Here is a 16,053-nt window from a genome sequence, read left to right as displayed (position 1 = left end):
TTGGGGGAAAGTGGAGGATGTAAACATTGTTGCTAGCATATTTGAAGTGGAATATTTTCAAGGTGTAGGTACCAATCATATATAACCATGCTGCCGGGGGGGGGGGGGGTAGGAAGGCGCGCCTCCTGGTTTGCGGGCGCCAGCATGCCGGTGCCCGCGCCTCCCTCTCCCCGCCTTGGTCCCCAGCCTGAAAAAGGTTGGGGACCACTGCCTTACAGTATTGCAACCAGCTTTGCTGACACACACAAACCCTCACACCACAATGAGGTGTTTGTTCAAGAAGGGGTCTTCAACTGTAGATAGGCCCAGTTAAGCAAACCACTTTCCCCCATTCAAGTGTTTTTCCCTAGTGAGATGGAATCTGCAGACAAAACTCCTTCCTGGCTCTCTTGACTTTGAAACCACTGGGATCCATGACTTCGCTGACATTAGCATTAGACCCCCATCTCTTATATCTCTTCTCTAAAACGGCAGTCAGCATGACCTCAAGTTCTCAGAGAAGCTTCTATTATTTCTCCTAGGTCTGAAGCCTGAACCAGTGTTTCTAAAAAGCTAAGAGTCTGCTAGTATAGTCAGTCTCATGGTAAAAAGGTAAAGGTAAAGGTATCCCCTGTGCAAACACCGAGTCATGTCTGACCCTTGGGGTGACGCCCTCTAGCGTTTTCATGGCAGACTCAATACGGGGTGGTTTGCCAGTGCCTTCCCCAGTCATTACCGTTTACCCCCCCAGCAAGCTGGGTACTCATTTTACCGACCTCGGAAGGATGGAAGGCTGAGTCAACCTTGAGCCGGCTGCTGGGATTGAACTCCCAGCCTTATGGGCAAAGCTCTCAGATGGCTGCCTTACCACTCTGCGCCACAAGAGGCTCTAGTCTCATGGTACACTATGTTAAAAGTCCATATCCTAAGTATTTATTTAATATGCATGATCCTACAACACACTGATGGCTGAATAATTCGAATCATAGAGTTGGAAGGGGGAACACAGGCCATCTAGTCCAACCCCCTGCTCAACACAGGTTCAGCCCAAAGCATCCTAAAGCATCCTTTAATATAATTAAAATATATTAATGATGATTTGATAGATTGAATTCTAAAATGATCCTGATTGTTTGGTCAACACAAAGCTTTAATGAAACTAGATTGATATGCTTTTCCTGTAGTAATAATTTTCGTAGTTCACTTTTTGAAATTTTTATAACATTTGTAGGGATAAACCATAGACTGAAAAAAAAGAATTTTAAGGACAGACTTCTTTTTATTCTTAACAATGAAACTTACACTTTTTGTAACAGGTTCTTTTTTCATAACAGTTCTGTAAATCAAGCCAAATCTTTTTTCATTGGATTTTTTAAAATTGTCGATTAGCTACAAGAAATACTATTTTAATTATGATGGTATAAATCTAATTCACTGTAGCAAGCTTTCCAGTTCATATTATGTTACTTTCTTGCTCTACAAATGGTTAAAATATACCCTCTGAAAAGTAATAGTATAAGCTTAACAAATTAATGCTGTCTCTGCATTCTTGTTTGTGTTAATTTCAATCATATTATAAAGTGTAGGTAAGCAGTAGAAGAGTAATCAAAGTGGCTGACTATAAATAGCTAAACAAGATGACAGTATCATCAGATATTATATTACAAATGTCCATAACACACTTTTATAATTACCTTATTTTTGTATACCTACTTAACTCCTATATGGTATATCTGAGTTCTTTTTTTAAAAATTCACTGTGAAAAAAATAGCTTGCTAAGGATATTTGTCCTGCTTCATAAGTAGGACTCTGTGCAATACAATAATTTAATGGGTCTGAGTTTCATGTGTCCTCTGAACCTGTGCTGCCCAATTTCAGATTTGTTGAGACAGTCTGGATACATTCTATGGCCATGTTATGAGGTGTATATAAAAACTAATGATCCACTGTTTCAATTACACTGGTTTTGTTCAGTTTTTTTACGTGGAATCTTTTTTTACTATTATTTCCCCCCTAAAACAATTCTTGAGATGATAGCTCACAGACATGTCCATACAGTTTAGAATGAATCTCATGATATGGCTATACATGTGTTCACTGTGACTCAATTCAAAATCTTCAATTTTTTTCCATGCACATACCTTTTCATCTTTGTTCTTCTGTCCAGTCCCATGGTATTGCACATATACAGGCTAGCCAATGGGAAGGTTTTTACAGTTTTTTCCCAGACTATTTTTAATCTTAAGCACAGTCCCTCTCCTTCAGAATGTGTCAGGGACTATTTGTTTTCACCAAATGATAATGTACTCTGTAGGAAGGTGTTCTCCTTCCGTTAGTTCATTCTTTGCTACCATGTCATGAAGAGCAAATGTCTGGTCGAGAGGCACAATGTGGCAGCTTGCAAGCATTGTCAACAATTAACCCAAAAGCCTGTACTGATTGTAATTTGAAATTGTCTAGCTCTTACTACTTGGCAGCTAAGTAATTTGTCCAGGCAGAGTGTTCTCAGGTCTTAGTGATAAAATCTTCCATTCTGACTGACTAGCCATTGAGGCCACCTTCTGTTCCTTTGGTTCTGTCAATTCCAATGTCAGGCCTGAACTGGCACTGGTTCCACTCACTGGCTCGATGTTCCTCAGAACTTCCACATTAGTTGGCCAAGTCTAAAGATATAAATATAAACGTTCAATTCTGAGACTAACAACAGATAACACCATGCAGCTCTGATAGTTTAGGAGGAGGAGCTCATCTCCCCTAGGACTCCTTCCTTTCTCTCCCATTCATAAGTACTGTATTTTTCTGAAAGTGATGTATACAGGGAACTTCTGAACAGTGCCCTATCACGGGTTCAGATCCAATTTCCTCATTTCTATGGCCATATGCAGATACACCCCCACCCCCAAGCAGCAGTTTCAACACAAGGACTGCACATGAGCAGGCCTTCTGCAAAGTTAAAGACACACCAGAGGACGCTGCATAGAAAGACACAAGTTGGATCTGATATACCATACATTAACCCAAATGCCAGAACCAACTTCTGAAGTGGAAGATGTGCTGGTCCCTCTGATGACTCCTTCAACCAGACCTGATTTACCATCCCTATTGTTTTCAGAAGGTAAGCTCAAACCAGAACCAACCACTTCAGTTCCATGCTTTCTTGTACCCAAAATCAGACCACCAGTTCCTTGGCTCAGCTTCTGTGCCATGGCATATCTAGCAGACTATTATGCCCCCTGGATTAGACCAGATATGACTTGAGTTCAACACTCTCAGCTCATTCAGCTCCAGCGACAGTGTTAAAAAGATACCTCTCTCCTATTCCCATCTGTGATGTAGTGGAGAGCAAAGAATGAGTGCCTGGTTCCAACATTAGTTCCAAAGGCTCCTCAGATCCAAGCCTGGATGAATGGATGGGGGACCTGGCTCTAGCATCCCCCACAGAAGACCTCAGTGAACAAATATTACACATGGTCCAAGCCTCAGAAATAGAGGTGGTCATGACTTGCCACAGGCCCAAGGATAAGATCTTCCTGTAGAGGCTACACAAAGAGTGCAGGATCTGCCCTTCGAGAGCATGACCTTATTTTCATTAAAAGGTCAATGACACACTATTACAGATCAAGAAGAATGGGAAGACTGACGTCTGTTGGGTATTTTGCAGTCAAACTCTTTTCAGTTCAGACAACAACCCTTGCCAGCCCTGGCAGCCATACCAGAGGGAACATTGTAATTTAGTCCTTCAAGGTCTCAGTATTCTCCTACCAAACGCTTTCAGTTGCAACTGGTCCATCAAGGGCATCTACCTAGATTATATATTCTCCTTCTAGGGATATCTGTAGGTTGACTGTTTGTAACCAAGGCCAACAAGTTCTGCTCCATGATTGGGAGAAACCATGCTCCATGACGGGATGCATTCCAGATCTCCTGGCAGGGCATCCAAATATATTGAGTTCATCATCAGTCTTCTATGCAGTTCACACATCCAGACTGCGCATGAGCAGGCTTGCTCTGGAGGGGTTCTTCCCTAGTTAAGCCTCTAGAGTAGGGGTAGCCTCTAGAGTAGGGGTAGCCTCTAGAGTAGGGGTAGCTGGCAGGGGCTCATGGGAATTGTAGTCCATGGACATCTAGAACAGTGGTCCCCAACCTTTTTATCACCAGGGACCAATCAACACCGGGGACCACTCAACGCCTTTTACTGAGGCCCGGTGGGGGGTAGTTTACTCCTCTACTCTCAACCACTGCCCTAGCGCTCTCTGATCACTATGGTAATGTTTAAATATCCCTTCAAAATAAGATACAGACATGCCACAACAATGAAGTGTGTTGTAAAGTGCTGGGGGAGGGGATGAAGTAAAGGGCCGGGGGGGGGGAGAAGGCGTCTTTCGGGGCCCACCTCCAATTAGTCGGACCACATGCGGTCCACAGCCCACAGGTTGGGGATCGCTAATCTAGAGGACCACAGGTTGACTACCCCTGCTCTAGAGCAGTGGTCCCCAACCTTTTTATCACCGGGGACCACTCAACACTTGACAATTTTACTGAGGCCCGGTGTGTGGGGGGGTAGTTTTTTGTGCAGTGGTTAGGAGTGCGGACGTCTAATCTGGCATGCTGGGTTCGATTCTGCACTCACCCACGTGCAGCCAGCTGGGTGACCTTGGACTCACCACGGCACTGATAAAGCTGTGCTGACCGAGCAATAATATCAGGGCTCTCTCAGCCTCATCCATCTCACAGGGTGTTTGTTGTGGGGAGAGGAAAAGGAAGGCAACTGTAAGCCTCTTTGAGCCTCCTTTGGATAGAGAAAAGCCACATATAAGAACCAACTCTTCTACTTCTAGTTCATGCCTCACCTTCTTAGATTGTTGTGGTAAGGAAATTCCTTTTTTCTCAGTGTTAGGGCTCAGAAAGCCTCATTCAAAGAGTGCACTAAATGTGGTGCAAGGATACCTCAGGCCGCTGAACATGGTCTCTGTTCTGTCTGGATGAGGAGCATTCTGTTCCTACTTGCAAAATCTGCCAGAAGTTCACCTCCAAAGCTAGACAAGATTTGACTTACTGTCTCCAGGCAGAAATCGAACTTGCAATCCGGGACAGAAAGCCAGGAGATCGGACTTGCAGTCTGCGTCAGAAAGCTCTGCAGGAATCTGAACCCCAGTCTAAGATGGCTTTGTCAAAAGCCTTGACTGGGAAAGCATCAGATTTGACATGAACGGCTCTGCTGCCAGGTTCTGTGTATAGACTGATCTGATCTGAGAGCCAGTTTGGTGTAGTGGTTAGGAGTGCAGACTTCTAATCTGGCATACCAGATTAGGGAAAAGTGGCATATAAGAACCAGCTCCTGCTCCTGCTCTTCTCCTTCTCCTCCTCCTCCTCCTCCTCCTCCTCTCCCTCCTCCTCCTTCCCCCCCCCCCCCCCGAGCCCTAGATATCCCTGGATTGATTCTCCATTATACCCTATGGGGATCACTGATTGTAATAGCATACCGTATAGGGCAGGGGTAGTCAAACTGCGGCCCTCCAGATGTCCATGGACTACAATTCCCAGGAGCCCTTGCCAGCATTCGCTGGCGAATGCTGGCAAGGGCTCCTGGGAATTGTAGTCCATGGACATCTGGAGGGCCGCAGTTTGACTACCCCTGGTATAGGGTATAATGCAACTGGAAAAAATGGTATTCCTGAATATTTACCAAATCCAAATATACCAGTGGGATTCAGGAATAACAGAAAATACACGTATTTTTCAGGTTCAATATACCTAAACCCATAAATACCATATTTTGCATACCCCTACTTCTGTCTCTCACAAGAGATTATACCACCAGTAATTGTCCCCTCACAAGCTACAGGAAAAAAACCTTACATACCTGAGATGTAAGAAGTGGTGTATTGTTTGAAAAGAAATAATGACTTTGTATGCTACAGAAGCTCCAATAGGCGTAAAAGTACTTCTCTTCAGACTCTATCTAGATCAGGGGTAGTCAAACTGCGGCCCTCCAGATGTCCGTGGACTACAATTCCCAGGAGCCCCTGCCAGCATTTGCTGGCAGGGGCTCCTGGGAATTGTAGTCCACGGACATCTGGAGGGCCGCAGTTTGACTACCCCTGATCTAGATGAATTGTATCAGCTATTAGACCATACTATACAGAGGACAAGTTATTTTGCCCTTTGGGGATGCATATTCATGCCACCAAAACAATCACTTCTGCTGCTTTTTTGAATGGAGTTCCTGTATTGGAGATCTGTAGAGTCACAGTGTGATCTTCAGCTAATATGTTTATTCAGTATTATGTGTTGAACTTCAAGCCAGGAGAGACAAACAAGTTGGCAAAGCAGTTGCTGATCAAGTAGAGAGGCACCATCCACCTCCTGACAAGTAACTTGTTGAAATCCCCATGTAGGACTGCATGGGAGACCAAAGGTGATGACAAAGTTGTACTTGATGTATAGGAACTTGAAATAATATTTTTTAAAATTATTGTTTGGTAAAGAAAAGCTTAGTGTACCAAACTGTTTTGTAAAAGAAAGCCCAGAAAACTTATTCTTGTTCTTGATTGTATTTTGGAATGTTACCAAGGCTGATATGTTCTATTCTCAAGGCCAGAGACATTGTTTATGTTACCAGAGGATTGAGAAAGAATGGGAAATTACCTTTTGTAACCTTTTTCCGGTGACTTAGCATAATGGCAATGGGTGGCCCTGTGGGATGTGCAAGGGGGTGGAGACCCCAAGTTATCAGTTTGACCTGAAAAGCATCATCTTCCCCTGCCTTCAATGGAATATTATAAAGTCTCATGTAATCCTTTGTTTGACACACAAACTTTTTGGGGGGACAACCCCCCGTGTCATTTTGTTCTGCTGCAGTTAAATAAAATTATTAAAAGGCTTTCCAGTCTAGTGGTCACTCTGTTTGGGTACTGAACGCTAGGCAAATGATCCCAGAATGCCCAGACCAGGCCTTGGGCTATCACACTTACCTGTAATTATTGCTCCTTGAGGATCTTCTGTGCTGGCACACATATCCTCTCCTATGCCTCTCTGCATGCTAAGTTGTTTGGGTTTCAGCAGTATGAGAGAAACGAAGGGGAAGGGAACTAGAACACTGGAGAATATGACTGTTAGGGCAGGAACAGCTCACTCCCAACTCTGGCATGCAGCACCCTCCAGTGGCCTTTGCTCAAAAACCTTTCTGTGGCAGGCCGCACACAGTCCCCATGTGTGCCTGCACAGAAGATCCTCAATAAACGACAGTTACAGAAAAGTGCAAGCGTGTTTTATCTGGAGTCACCTTTGAATCTGAGTTTATCAGTGAATTATAGTTAATATCAGTGAATAATAGTTAAGTAGACTTTTCAATTTCTGCTTTGCAACAAATCATTCATAGAACATGTTGCGTATTGTTGCAACACAGCACTCCGTTGTATTCTGTTTACACTTTTTGAAAAATTATTAACTGCAGCATGTATATTTGTATCTGTGAGTCTTTGCAGTAATTTTGATAAGAGCCCTTGATGATACTTCATATTTTATTAAAAGCTGTTTTGTTATAAAACATCTGTGACTTCAAGGCAAATTAGGGTAGTGAAAATTCATTTATTTTTACCTAATGCTGAAGCATGTTCATGCCAGATAGCTTTGAATTACTGTTAATGGGTGAAGAAAACTAGTTTTTCATCAGTATGAACAAACATGTTTCACAGATGTTGAGCCATGAAAAAGATTTTAATGTAGTTTATTTTTAAATAGTCTATTAGGGCTGCCTGAACTATGCTGAATGCCTCAGCAGGTGCTTCAGCTCTTCTAGATATGTGTACAGCATAAGCATCATTTTTGTAAATAAAATGGCAAAAACAGTTTGTTGCTTCACATCTGGAGACAATGTAACATGTTTGTAAATTTGATTGATGTGAGTAGGGAGCATACACTCACTGTAATACAAATATTATTTATTTGCTTTTCTATATCAAGTTTAGTGTATTTACACATAACAATGAGATTAGAGTCAAAATTAAGTGGAAATTCATGTAAGAATTTATCCATTGTATAAGTATGGCAGGACTCTTGTCTCACTGACTAGCATACTGTCTTCAACACCAAGTGGCACCCCTTAATAATCTAGGCTTGAGCCAAAGCCAAGACATTTTTAAAGTCTGCCAAGCCAGATGAGACTCCATCTTAAACAGCTTGCTCTCAGCCACAGGTTCAGAATGGCAGCCTCTGCCTGACCCAGGTATTATAAAGGTAAAGGTAAAGGTATCCCCTGTGCAAGCACTGAGTCATGTCTGACCCTTGGGGTGACGCCCTCTAGCGTTTTCATGGCAGACTCAATACGGGGTGGTTTGCCAGTGCCTTCCCCAGTCATGACCGTTTACCCCCCAGCAAGCTGGGTACTCATTTTACCGACCTCGGAAGGATGGAAGGCTGAGTCAACCTTGAGCCGGCTGCTGGGATTGAACTCCCAGCCTCATGGGCAAAGCTTTCAGACGGCTGCCTTACCACTCTGCACCACAAGATGCCAGGTATTATAGGACTCGAATATTGCTCTCCTCCTATCTCCCCATTGTATTGCTGATTCAGTGGCCTGGCTCCACTTGTCCAGGGGCTCCTAGGTAAACCTCTTTGACTTGCATATGACTCATGCTTGGCCCCACTGCCAGGGAACATCTCTTCCCCCAAGCCCAGCAGCTAGACCTATTAAGACATAATAGTTCCCTTTTCTTAGACCCATTAACACCCTTGTCTAAGCCCATCAATGGCCATCTCCAGACCTGGCCAGGGCATTGCCCAACATCCTGCTCCATGGAAAATTGTATCACGTGCTCACATGGGCCACATCATGTAACCCCCTCCCCCAAAGCATAGATAAACAGTGACATACAGTCACCGCGAGTGCTTTCCAATCGAGTGCTTTCCAACTCGGGACCCATTGGAACCTCCCCTCACACTGGTTTATGCCGCTGATCTCTAACCATACACTTTATAGGAAAGGTAATTATACTGAAGCCTCTTTTCCACTCTTTTTCCCTATCCACCTGATTGCTAGTGCGCTATATATATATATGATTATTTTCCTTCTAATAAAGATTGTTACTATTTTTACTATATACCTGTTGTCCACCTCAAGTTCTTAAGGGTGCAGTTACCTCAAAGACATAGGCAAACAATCAATTTTCGCTATGTTACTAACCTCTCACAAAGCTTTTCCCCTACTGCTGAATGTACACATGTCACCAGATGTGATTTCTGGTAACAATACCGAGATTAACTGCGAAGATTTTTGGAGCATTTGCTATAGTATCAGTAATGGATGATCTAATGTAGCCTTTCTCGTAATTTTTACCGCTGAGAAACCCCCGAAACATTCTTCAGGCTTTGAGTACCTTTGAGAAATCGAGAAGTGGCTTGATTGTTAAGAATATAGATGGGAAGCATAGATGTGCTCCTCCCCTTCCAGGCCCATCACTGGCCATTTGGGGGGGGGGGTCAGCATGACTATATATGGTCATATCACCTAATAAATGTTTAGAAAATTTGAAAAATATATTAAAAATTAAGTTATTCCCACCACAGCCAAATGTCTTTGTAAGCCCAAAAAATTTAGTCCTAGCTACATGTGGTTGTATGTAGGTCTCCATATGTCCAATTATTTCCATGTATATGCTGTAGAATAATGCTAGCAAAGAGTTGGGGCTTTGCACACACACACACTCAGAGAAACACTCTGTGAATGTAGTGATGGTGACAGGAGGTGTTTTTTTCTTTTGTTTTAAATTTGCTGCTAGTGATGTCACTTTTGTGTCAAATGTGAAAATTGAGGAAAATAGCAAAATTATTCACTTTTGTCCAGTTGTTTAAAATGTATGATAAATGAAGCTTCTTAAATAGTGAAAATATGAGAAAGGTGATTAATTCTGACAATCTTCATATAAGCAGCTTGATAAATATCTCCTGTGATTTGTCATTTAGTGCAGGGGATTTATCATCAGCCGTTACTGCTTTATGAATTGTGACACAATATTTTTGAAAGATAGATATATACATATTAAATTGGAGTGGAAATTACTTGGGTTTGATTGGTAATTAAAATAGCAGGCTTGGTTTAGATGTGGATTTAGAATGTGATCTCATAAACTTCTTGTGGACAGGATGTACTTCTGAGGAAGCTTGCATAGGGCCAGTGCTTATACGTCATTGTCTGTATAACAATTCATAGAGAAATTAAGGAAGGACAGTACTTACAAGGTATGAAAAATGACAGTACATTATAAATGGAAGTCTTCAGGCCTTGATCTATAGCCTTTTCAGTTTTTATGTATCACTCCATTATAGATAAAATATTTATGGTTTTATTGTCTTAAATAGTTCAGAAGAAGAAAGTGTAGTTTACCCAGCTACTGATAATAAGAAACCATTTTTATTGTAATTTTTTTACGTTTTAAAGTTAGTACCTATGGTTTACATTGCAGCTAACTTGGATATGAAGTGGAGGGGGAAATTAAAAAGTAATGATTGCTGTAATGATTTACTGCACTGACTATATTGTTTAGGGTCTGTCAGTATTTCCATTCCAAACAGCATTTTTGAAGGGTGTATATCTCATATTTTAAATTTGTCTTGGGCTCCCTCTTGGCACATGGGTTTTCAGCTGAAATGTAAATTATTTTGTATATGTGTGTGCACATGTAGAATGTGCTTCTCCATAAAAATGAGGGATTAGTATTTGTTGGAAGCTGGCATAGCCTGGGAAGAAGTTGTGTGAGGTACTGTATAATGAGTACTAAATTACTTCAGTGCTTATTTACCCTATCGCTGTTTTACCCTTTTTGTGAATCTTCTTAACTTTGAAATTTATAGTGTACATATGTACACTGCTCTGAGACATCATAGTAAGGGGTGATATATAAATGAAATGAATAAATATCTAGCAACATTGTACCTGGAATATTCCATATGTGATGGTGAACTAAGAATAGGGTGTTTTTTTTGCAGAAATAATGTATAGATTAGGGCTGAAACAATTATGTCTTGGACTAGCATATATAAATCCGACTATAGCTAAGATTATCAGATTCGTTTTAATTTGAAATGTCATTCTTGAATGCTAAGGCCCAAAGCAGTTATGATGCAGGCTACACAAAGTGCTTCTTATGTGTGCACCATTGCAGTCAAATACACCTTATGTGAGTCAAACCATTCTTACATATCATTACAAAGCTACCTGTTTGCAATTTAGGAATGGCATGCTAATGTTAGCTGGATGTTGGCTGGTGTACCTGGTAAATGTATTCGAATATATTAGCACACAATTGGAAGTAGAAGTGCTATCAGTTAGAATTGCTGTCAGCTTACCACACCTCTCTGCCCCGCTCCCCAGAAGCGACATGTCACTAGGAAGTGACATCACCCAGATGGAACCATTGCTTCATTATCAAATTTTCTGCAACAGATGTGGCACAACGGAATAGGACACCTGGGATTACCATGCCATGTGACACCCATTGATAAGTAGCTTTCACTGTAAAGACAGGGTTTTCTGGAGTTGCTGAGATTCACTACAGCAGTGGTCTCAACCTTTTTATTACTGGGCACCGGTCAACGCTTGACAATTTTACTGAGGCCCGGGGGGGTAGCCTTTTACAGAGGGACATCGCTGCCACCTGAGCCCCTGCTCCACTTGCTTTCTCACCAATGCTCCTGACTTTGCGCCACCCACTGAGGGGCACTGCTAGCAGCAGCTGCGCAATGCCATGCCAAGGGGGAGCCCTAGCCATGACAGCTGCTGGAGAGCACCAAAGGTGTGCCAGTGGCAGAGTGGCAGGGCAGCCCCCAAGGCAGCAGCCAGAGAGGAGGATGAGGAGGAGCCGAGGCCCGGTACCAACTGATCCACAGACCGGGACCGGTCCCCGGACCTGGGGTTGGGGACCACTGCACTACAGATAAACAGTGTGTAGTGACTATGCTCTTATGTTCAATAGAAAATGACACAGATAAACAAATATACTTAGTAGGAGGCAGTACAATCATTATAACCGTTATTAAAGCAAATTAGTTATATCCCAGAATATTGTGCAATGTAAAACAATGGCTCTTAAAATAAGCAACTTAAAAAATAATCAGATGAAAAAATAATATTAATTTATGCATGTATGTATGTTATAGGTCTTTTTAAAAAAAATCTTAGATGTCTATTTCAGTGTTCTGTCTAACAGATACTTTAAAGTATAATTTTCTTTATATTGACATTTCTTCAACTCTAAGACTTCTCTCTGCCTCAAGCTGCTTTTTAAAAAGTTAGTTCCTGTGCTTAATATCTTCTATCGGGTTCAGTGCAAAGTAACATCATTCCCCTTCAAAAAAGTTTCCTAATCAGGGTTGTTGTTCTTTGTTATTGGCTTTATGTGGCTTTTTTGAATTGTGATCTATCCAGTTTCACTGTTTTTCTTTGCAGTTGTATAAGGTAATATGAAATGAAAATGTTTGTTGTTGTTAGGTGTGAAGCTGTGTCCGACCCATCGTGACCCCATGGACAATGATCTTCCAGGCCTCCATGAAAATGTTATTTCTATCTAAATGCAGCAATTAAAAACAAAAGGGCTGTATATTTATATATTTTGAAATACAGTTTCAGTTTCTCTGTAATATCTTTCTCCTGGATAGTTTGGTTCCAAAGTTGAAAGCCAAGAGTTTCAAAAGTAGTTTATAATACAGCAGAAGAAAAGCCTTAGGGGAGGGAAGGGTGCTGAACCATCCCCCCCCCCCCTGGACCTACTGTTCATGGCATTATGGTTAAAACACAGGGCCTCTGTACAGACTCATATAGTGACAAAAATTGTCTCAATCTCATGATGTGCCTCTGTTTTAAATTTCAGAAAGCTACAATTAGTCACTGTAGATAGAACTGAGTTAGTATAAGGCAGTTCCTTTATTATGACTTTAATAGTGTTATATCACCAAAAGTCTGTTGATGCCTAACTCCAATCTGTCCATCTTCCCCATGCATTGCAGTAATCTTCTAAAGGCCTGGTTCAGGAGATTTTTCCTCCTTGGGGTTAGACAGGTGGGAACCTGTGACACTGAAGGTTGACGGTGACACTGAAACTTTAGAAGTCCCTCACCAGGGAGATTCCTCTACCTCCCTCTGATGTTTTATGCCCAGTGGGTGAAGGCTTTTGTTTTGCTTGGCATTCTCTCACTAACTCTTATTAGCCCTTCTCCCTGTTTGTGTTTTTATATGTAGTTATAAGAGAGCCAGTTTGGTGTAGTGGTTAGGAGTGTGGACTTCTAATCTGGCATGCCGGGTTCGATTCTGCACTCTCCCACATACAGCCAGCTGGGTGACCTTGGGCTCGTCACAGCACTGATAAAACTGTTCTGACCAGGCAGGAATATCAGGGCTCTCTCAGCCTCACCCACCCCACAGGGTGTCTGTTGTGGGGAGAGGAATGGGAAGGCGACTGTAAGCCGCTTTGAGCCTCCTTCGGGTAGGGAAAAGCGGCATATAAGAACCAACTCTTCTTCTTCTTCTTCTAGTTATGTTTTTATTTGTTTAAATATTTTATATGTATTTGTATTTTAAGCACTGTTTTGACATATCTGAAATGTTTAATGATTTCATAACTGAAATGTATAATGTTTTATTATCTGTTGCCTAGGGACCCTGAAATGGCTTGAAAAGGAGTAGAAATGAATAAAATAAATTTGTATATGATTTTCACGTGGCCCTTTATTGTTATTGACTGTACTTGAAGGGAAAGTTCTCTGCTGGCAAGCATTTTTCTATATTAGCCTCTAGTTTGCTACTTTGAAAAACCCTTGGTTGTATAAAAAGTGCATTTCTATGTTCTGTACCCAAAATGCTGAATATATTTCCCTTGTTCATTATATACTCCAACTATCAGCTACAGAATGCCTTTGAATGAATGAGTGCATGTGTGTGTATGACAAGATAAGGGGATATTCTGCGTGATAGGGAACATTCAATTAGCCATTTTTTCATTGAAATATACTGTGCAAAAAAGTCTTCATTTAGCCTTTTTGTATTTGTTTTTTGCTAGAAATTAAATCTTATTGTTTGTTATGCTGTCTCTGTTCTGCTCTGTCTCAGAATAAAGCTTTACACTAGGATTCTTGTTCTTTTTTTTGTTTAATAAATTTGTAGGAGAGTAGAGGTTTCTCCCATTGCTCTACGGTAGTTAGTAGTATAATGAAAAGGTCCATTTAATTGTCACCAATTAAAGTGGGAGAAAGCCACATTTGTGGCCTTGAAGAATCATTATGTCAATTATATGCTGTGCATCAGTGTATAGCACATTTTCAAGGATGTATACATTTAATCTTGGGTATTAGTTCAGACTTCCTCCATTACGGACAGTCAGTGCTGTAGTAGAGAGATAACCCTTAGCCACATCCATTAATTGCACAATTTTTCATTGTGTGTCTCTTCTCAGGATTCATGTACTGTAAAATCTGGCAACTATAATGAGTAGAAATGAATGTGCCAGATGGCTGTTTGACCCTTCTATTGTTATGTGGTCTACAGCATGAAGAATGGCGTTCCGCAGTCTTGACTCTTTTTCTCTTCTTAAGCTCTGTGCTATAATGCTAATAGATATGACTATAGCACTGGTGCCTGCACTATATATGTGTGTGTGTGTGATGTGATTCTTTCTCTCTGACATCTATCTTATCTGTTATCTATCTATCTGGAAGCAAGTGGGTGCCTCTGTTCATGTAAAATACAAGCCAAACTGTTAAATTTGTTCTTAATGTTTTTCTCCCTTGACTCATCTGTTAAAAATAAGCTTTAAGGGATGGTCTATTTGCTGATCCTGGGGGGAAATTCTCTCTTTAACCCTATTTAATGTAATTGTTCACTGAAATACCTCCTACTTCCTCATATTTGCTAGGGATCACCAGATAGTTTTCTCATGTTTCAGGATTAATAAAAGTTGTAACAAAATAATGTGTCACTCATATTTTTGTGAGATAAATTCAGTGATAACGGTTACCCTGCTGAAGCTGTAGAATAAGCCTCTAGCACAGGGGTAGTCAAACTGTGGCCCTCCAGATGTCCATGGACTACAATTCCCGTGAATTGTAGTCCATCGACATCTGGAGGGCTGCAGTTTGACTACCCCTGCTCTAGCACCATCCTTCTGCCTCCCCCCCCCCATTTTCTTGGGTCACACTTCAGGGAATGCTGGAGGAATTGCTCTCTTTGGGAAAGTTTAAATGCTAAATTATTTCTTGCTATAACTCATAGAACTATTTGTGATATGTATAATTGGCAAAAATTGGTATTGAATTGTACTACAGCTGTACAGTTGGTACATTATTGTGAATGCATCCCATTTTTGTGGGATTCATTCATGCTCAATTGCCTGGTTCTTTTATAAATCATTAAACAGTACGTAGAAAACAAAAATGATCAATTAAATAGACTTAATATCCTTAAGCCTTCTGTAATTATTACATAGATATATTCTAAACCTAAATTTCAGGTTAATTGGTGACTAAAGCATAGATTTTATGAGATTTATAATTAAGTTTACTTTGGGTCTCTCTTTTGAGAAACATTTGTTATATTATTTTTTTACCTGTATGAATGGTATCATTACTTAAGGACATTTTAATAATCTATACTGTATCAGTTACCTATTCTTGAAGTGTGTATGTATATCACTCCAAGACATCACAGTGAAGGGCGGTATATAAACTGAATGAATAATAAATAAAACCAAAATTATAGTATGATTGTTTACAGGCACTTTGTACCTGTATCAAGCCAAAATAATTTCAGTCTCTGTTTTCAAAGTGGCATGGGATGGGGCATGGGATTGTTAAACATTTGTTTCTATAACATTTTGCTTGAGTTTTATTTCTTTTTAAAATATCGTTTATAAAACAAATAAAACTTCATTAAAATGTTCTTTTCCAGTTAATAACTTGCAGTTATTTTCCAAATGTGCAAAAGAATTATTTATGTAAATAGTGGAGTTAAAAGTAATTAGCACATTGTATAGAGTTGATATTTATTTATAATGACCTGCTGTTTTGTGAATTAAATCTCTGGAGGG

The 16,053-nt window shown here is 40.8% G+C and overlaps 1 protein-coding gene across 8 annotated transcripts in view; it reads left to right on the top strand.

Annotated features, from left to right (window-relative positions):
* Positions 1-16,053, top strand: part of FBXL17 (F-box and leucine rich repeat protein 17) — a 192,093-nt gene that overhangs the window by 65,390 nt on the left and 110,650 nt on the right. Inside the window, exon 9 of one of the 8 annotated variants that reach the window (XM_077347747.1) lies at positions 12,468-15,055. The exons of 6 other annotated variants lie outside the window; for them this stretch is intronic. In XM_077347747.1, coding sequence (XP_077203862.1) covers positions 12,468-12,495 — 28 coding nt within the window. In that variant the 3' untranslated portion in view covers positions 12,496-15,055. One more of the 8 variants, XM_077347745.1, reaches the window with a different exon arrangement.

The sequence above is a fragment of the Paroedura picta genome, chromosome 7 (assembly GCF_049243985.1).
Source record: "Paroedura picta isolate Pp20150507F chromosome 7, Ppicta_v3.0, whole genome shotgun sequence".
Lineage (NCBI taxonomy): Eukaryota > Metazoa > Chordata > Lepidosauria > Squamata > Gekkonidae > Paroedura > Paroedura picta.
Note: the sequence above shows the minus strand (reverse complement) of the source record. Positions and strands in the feature narration are given on the sequence as shown.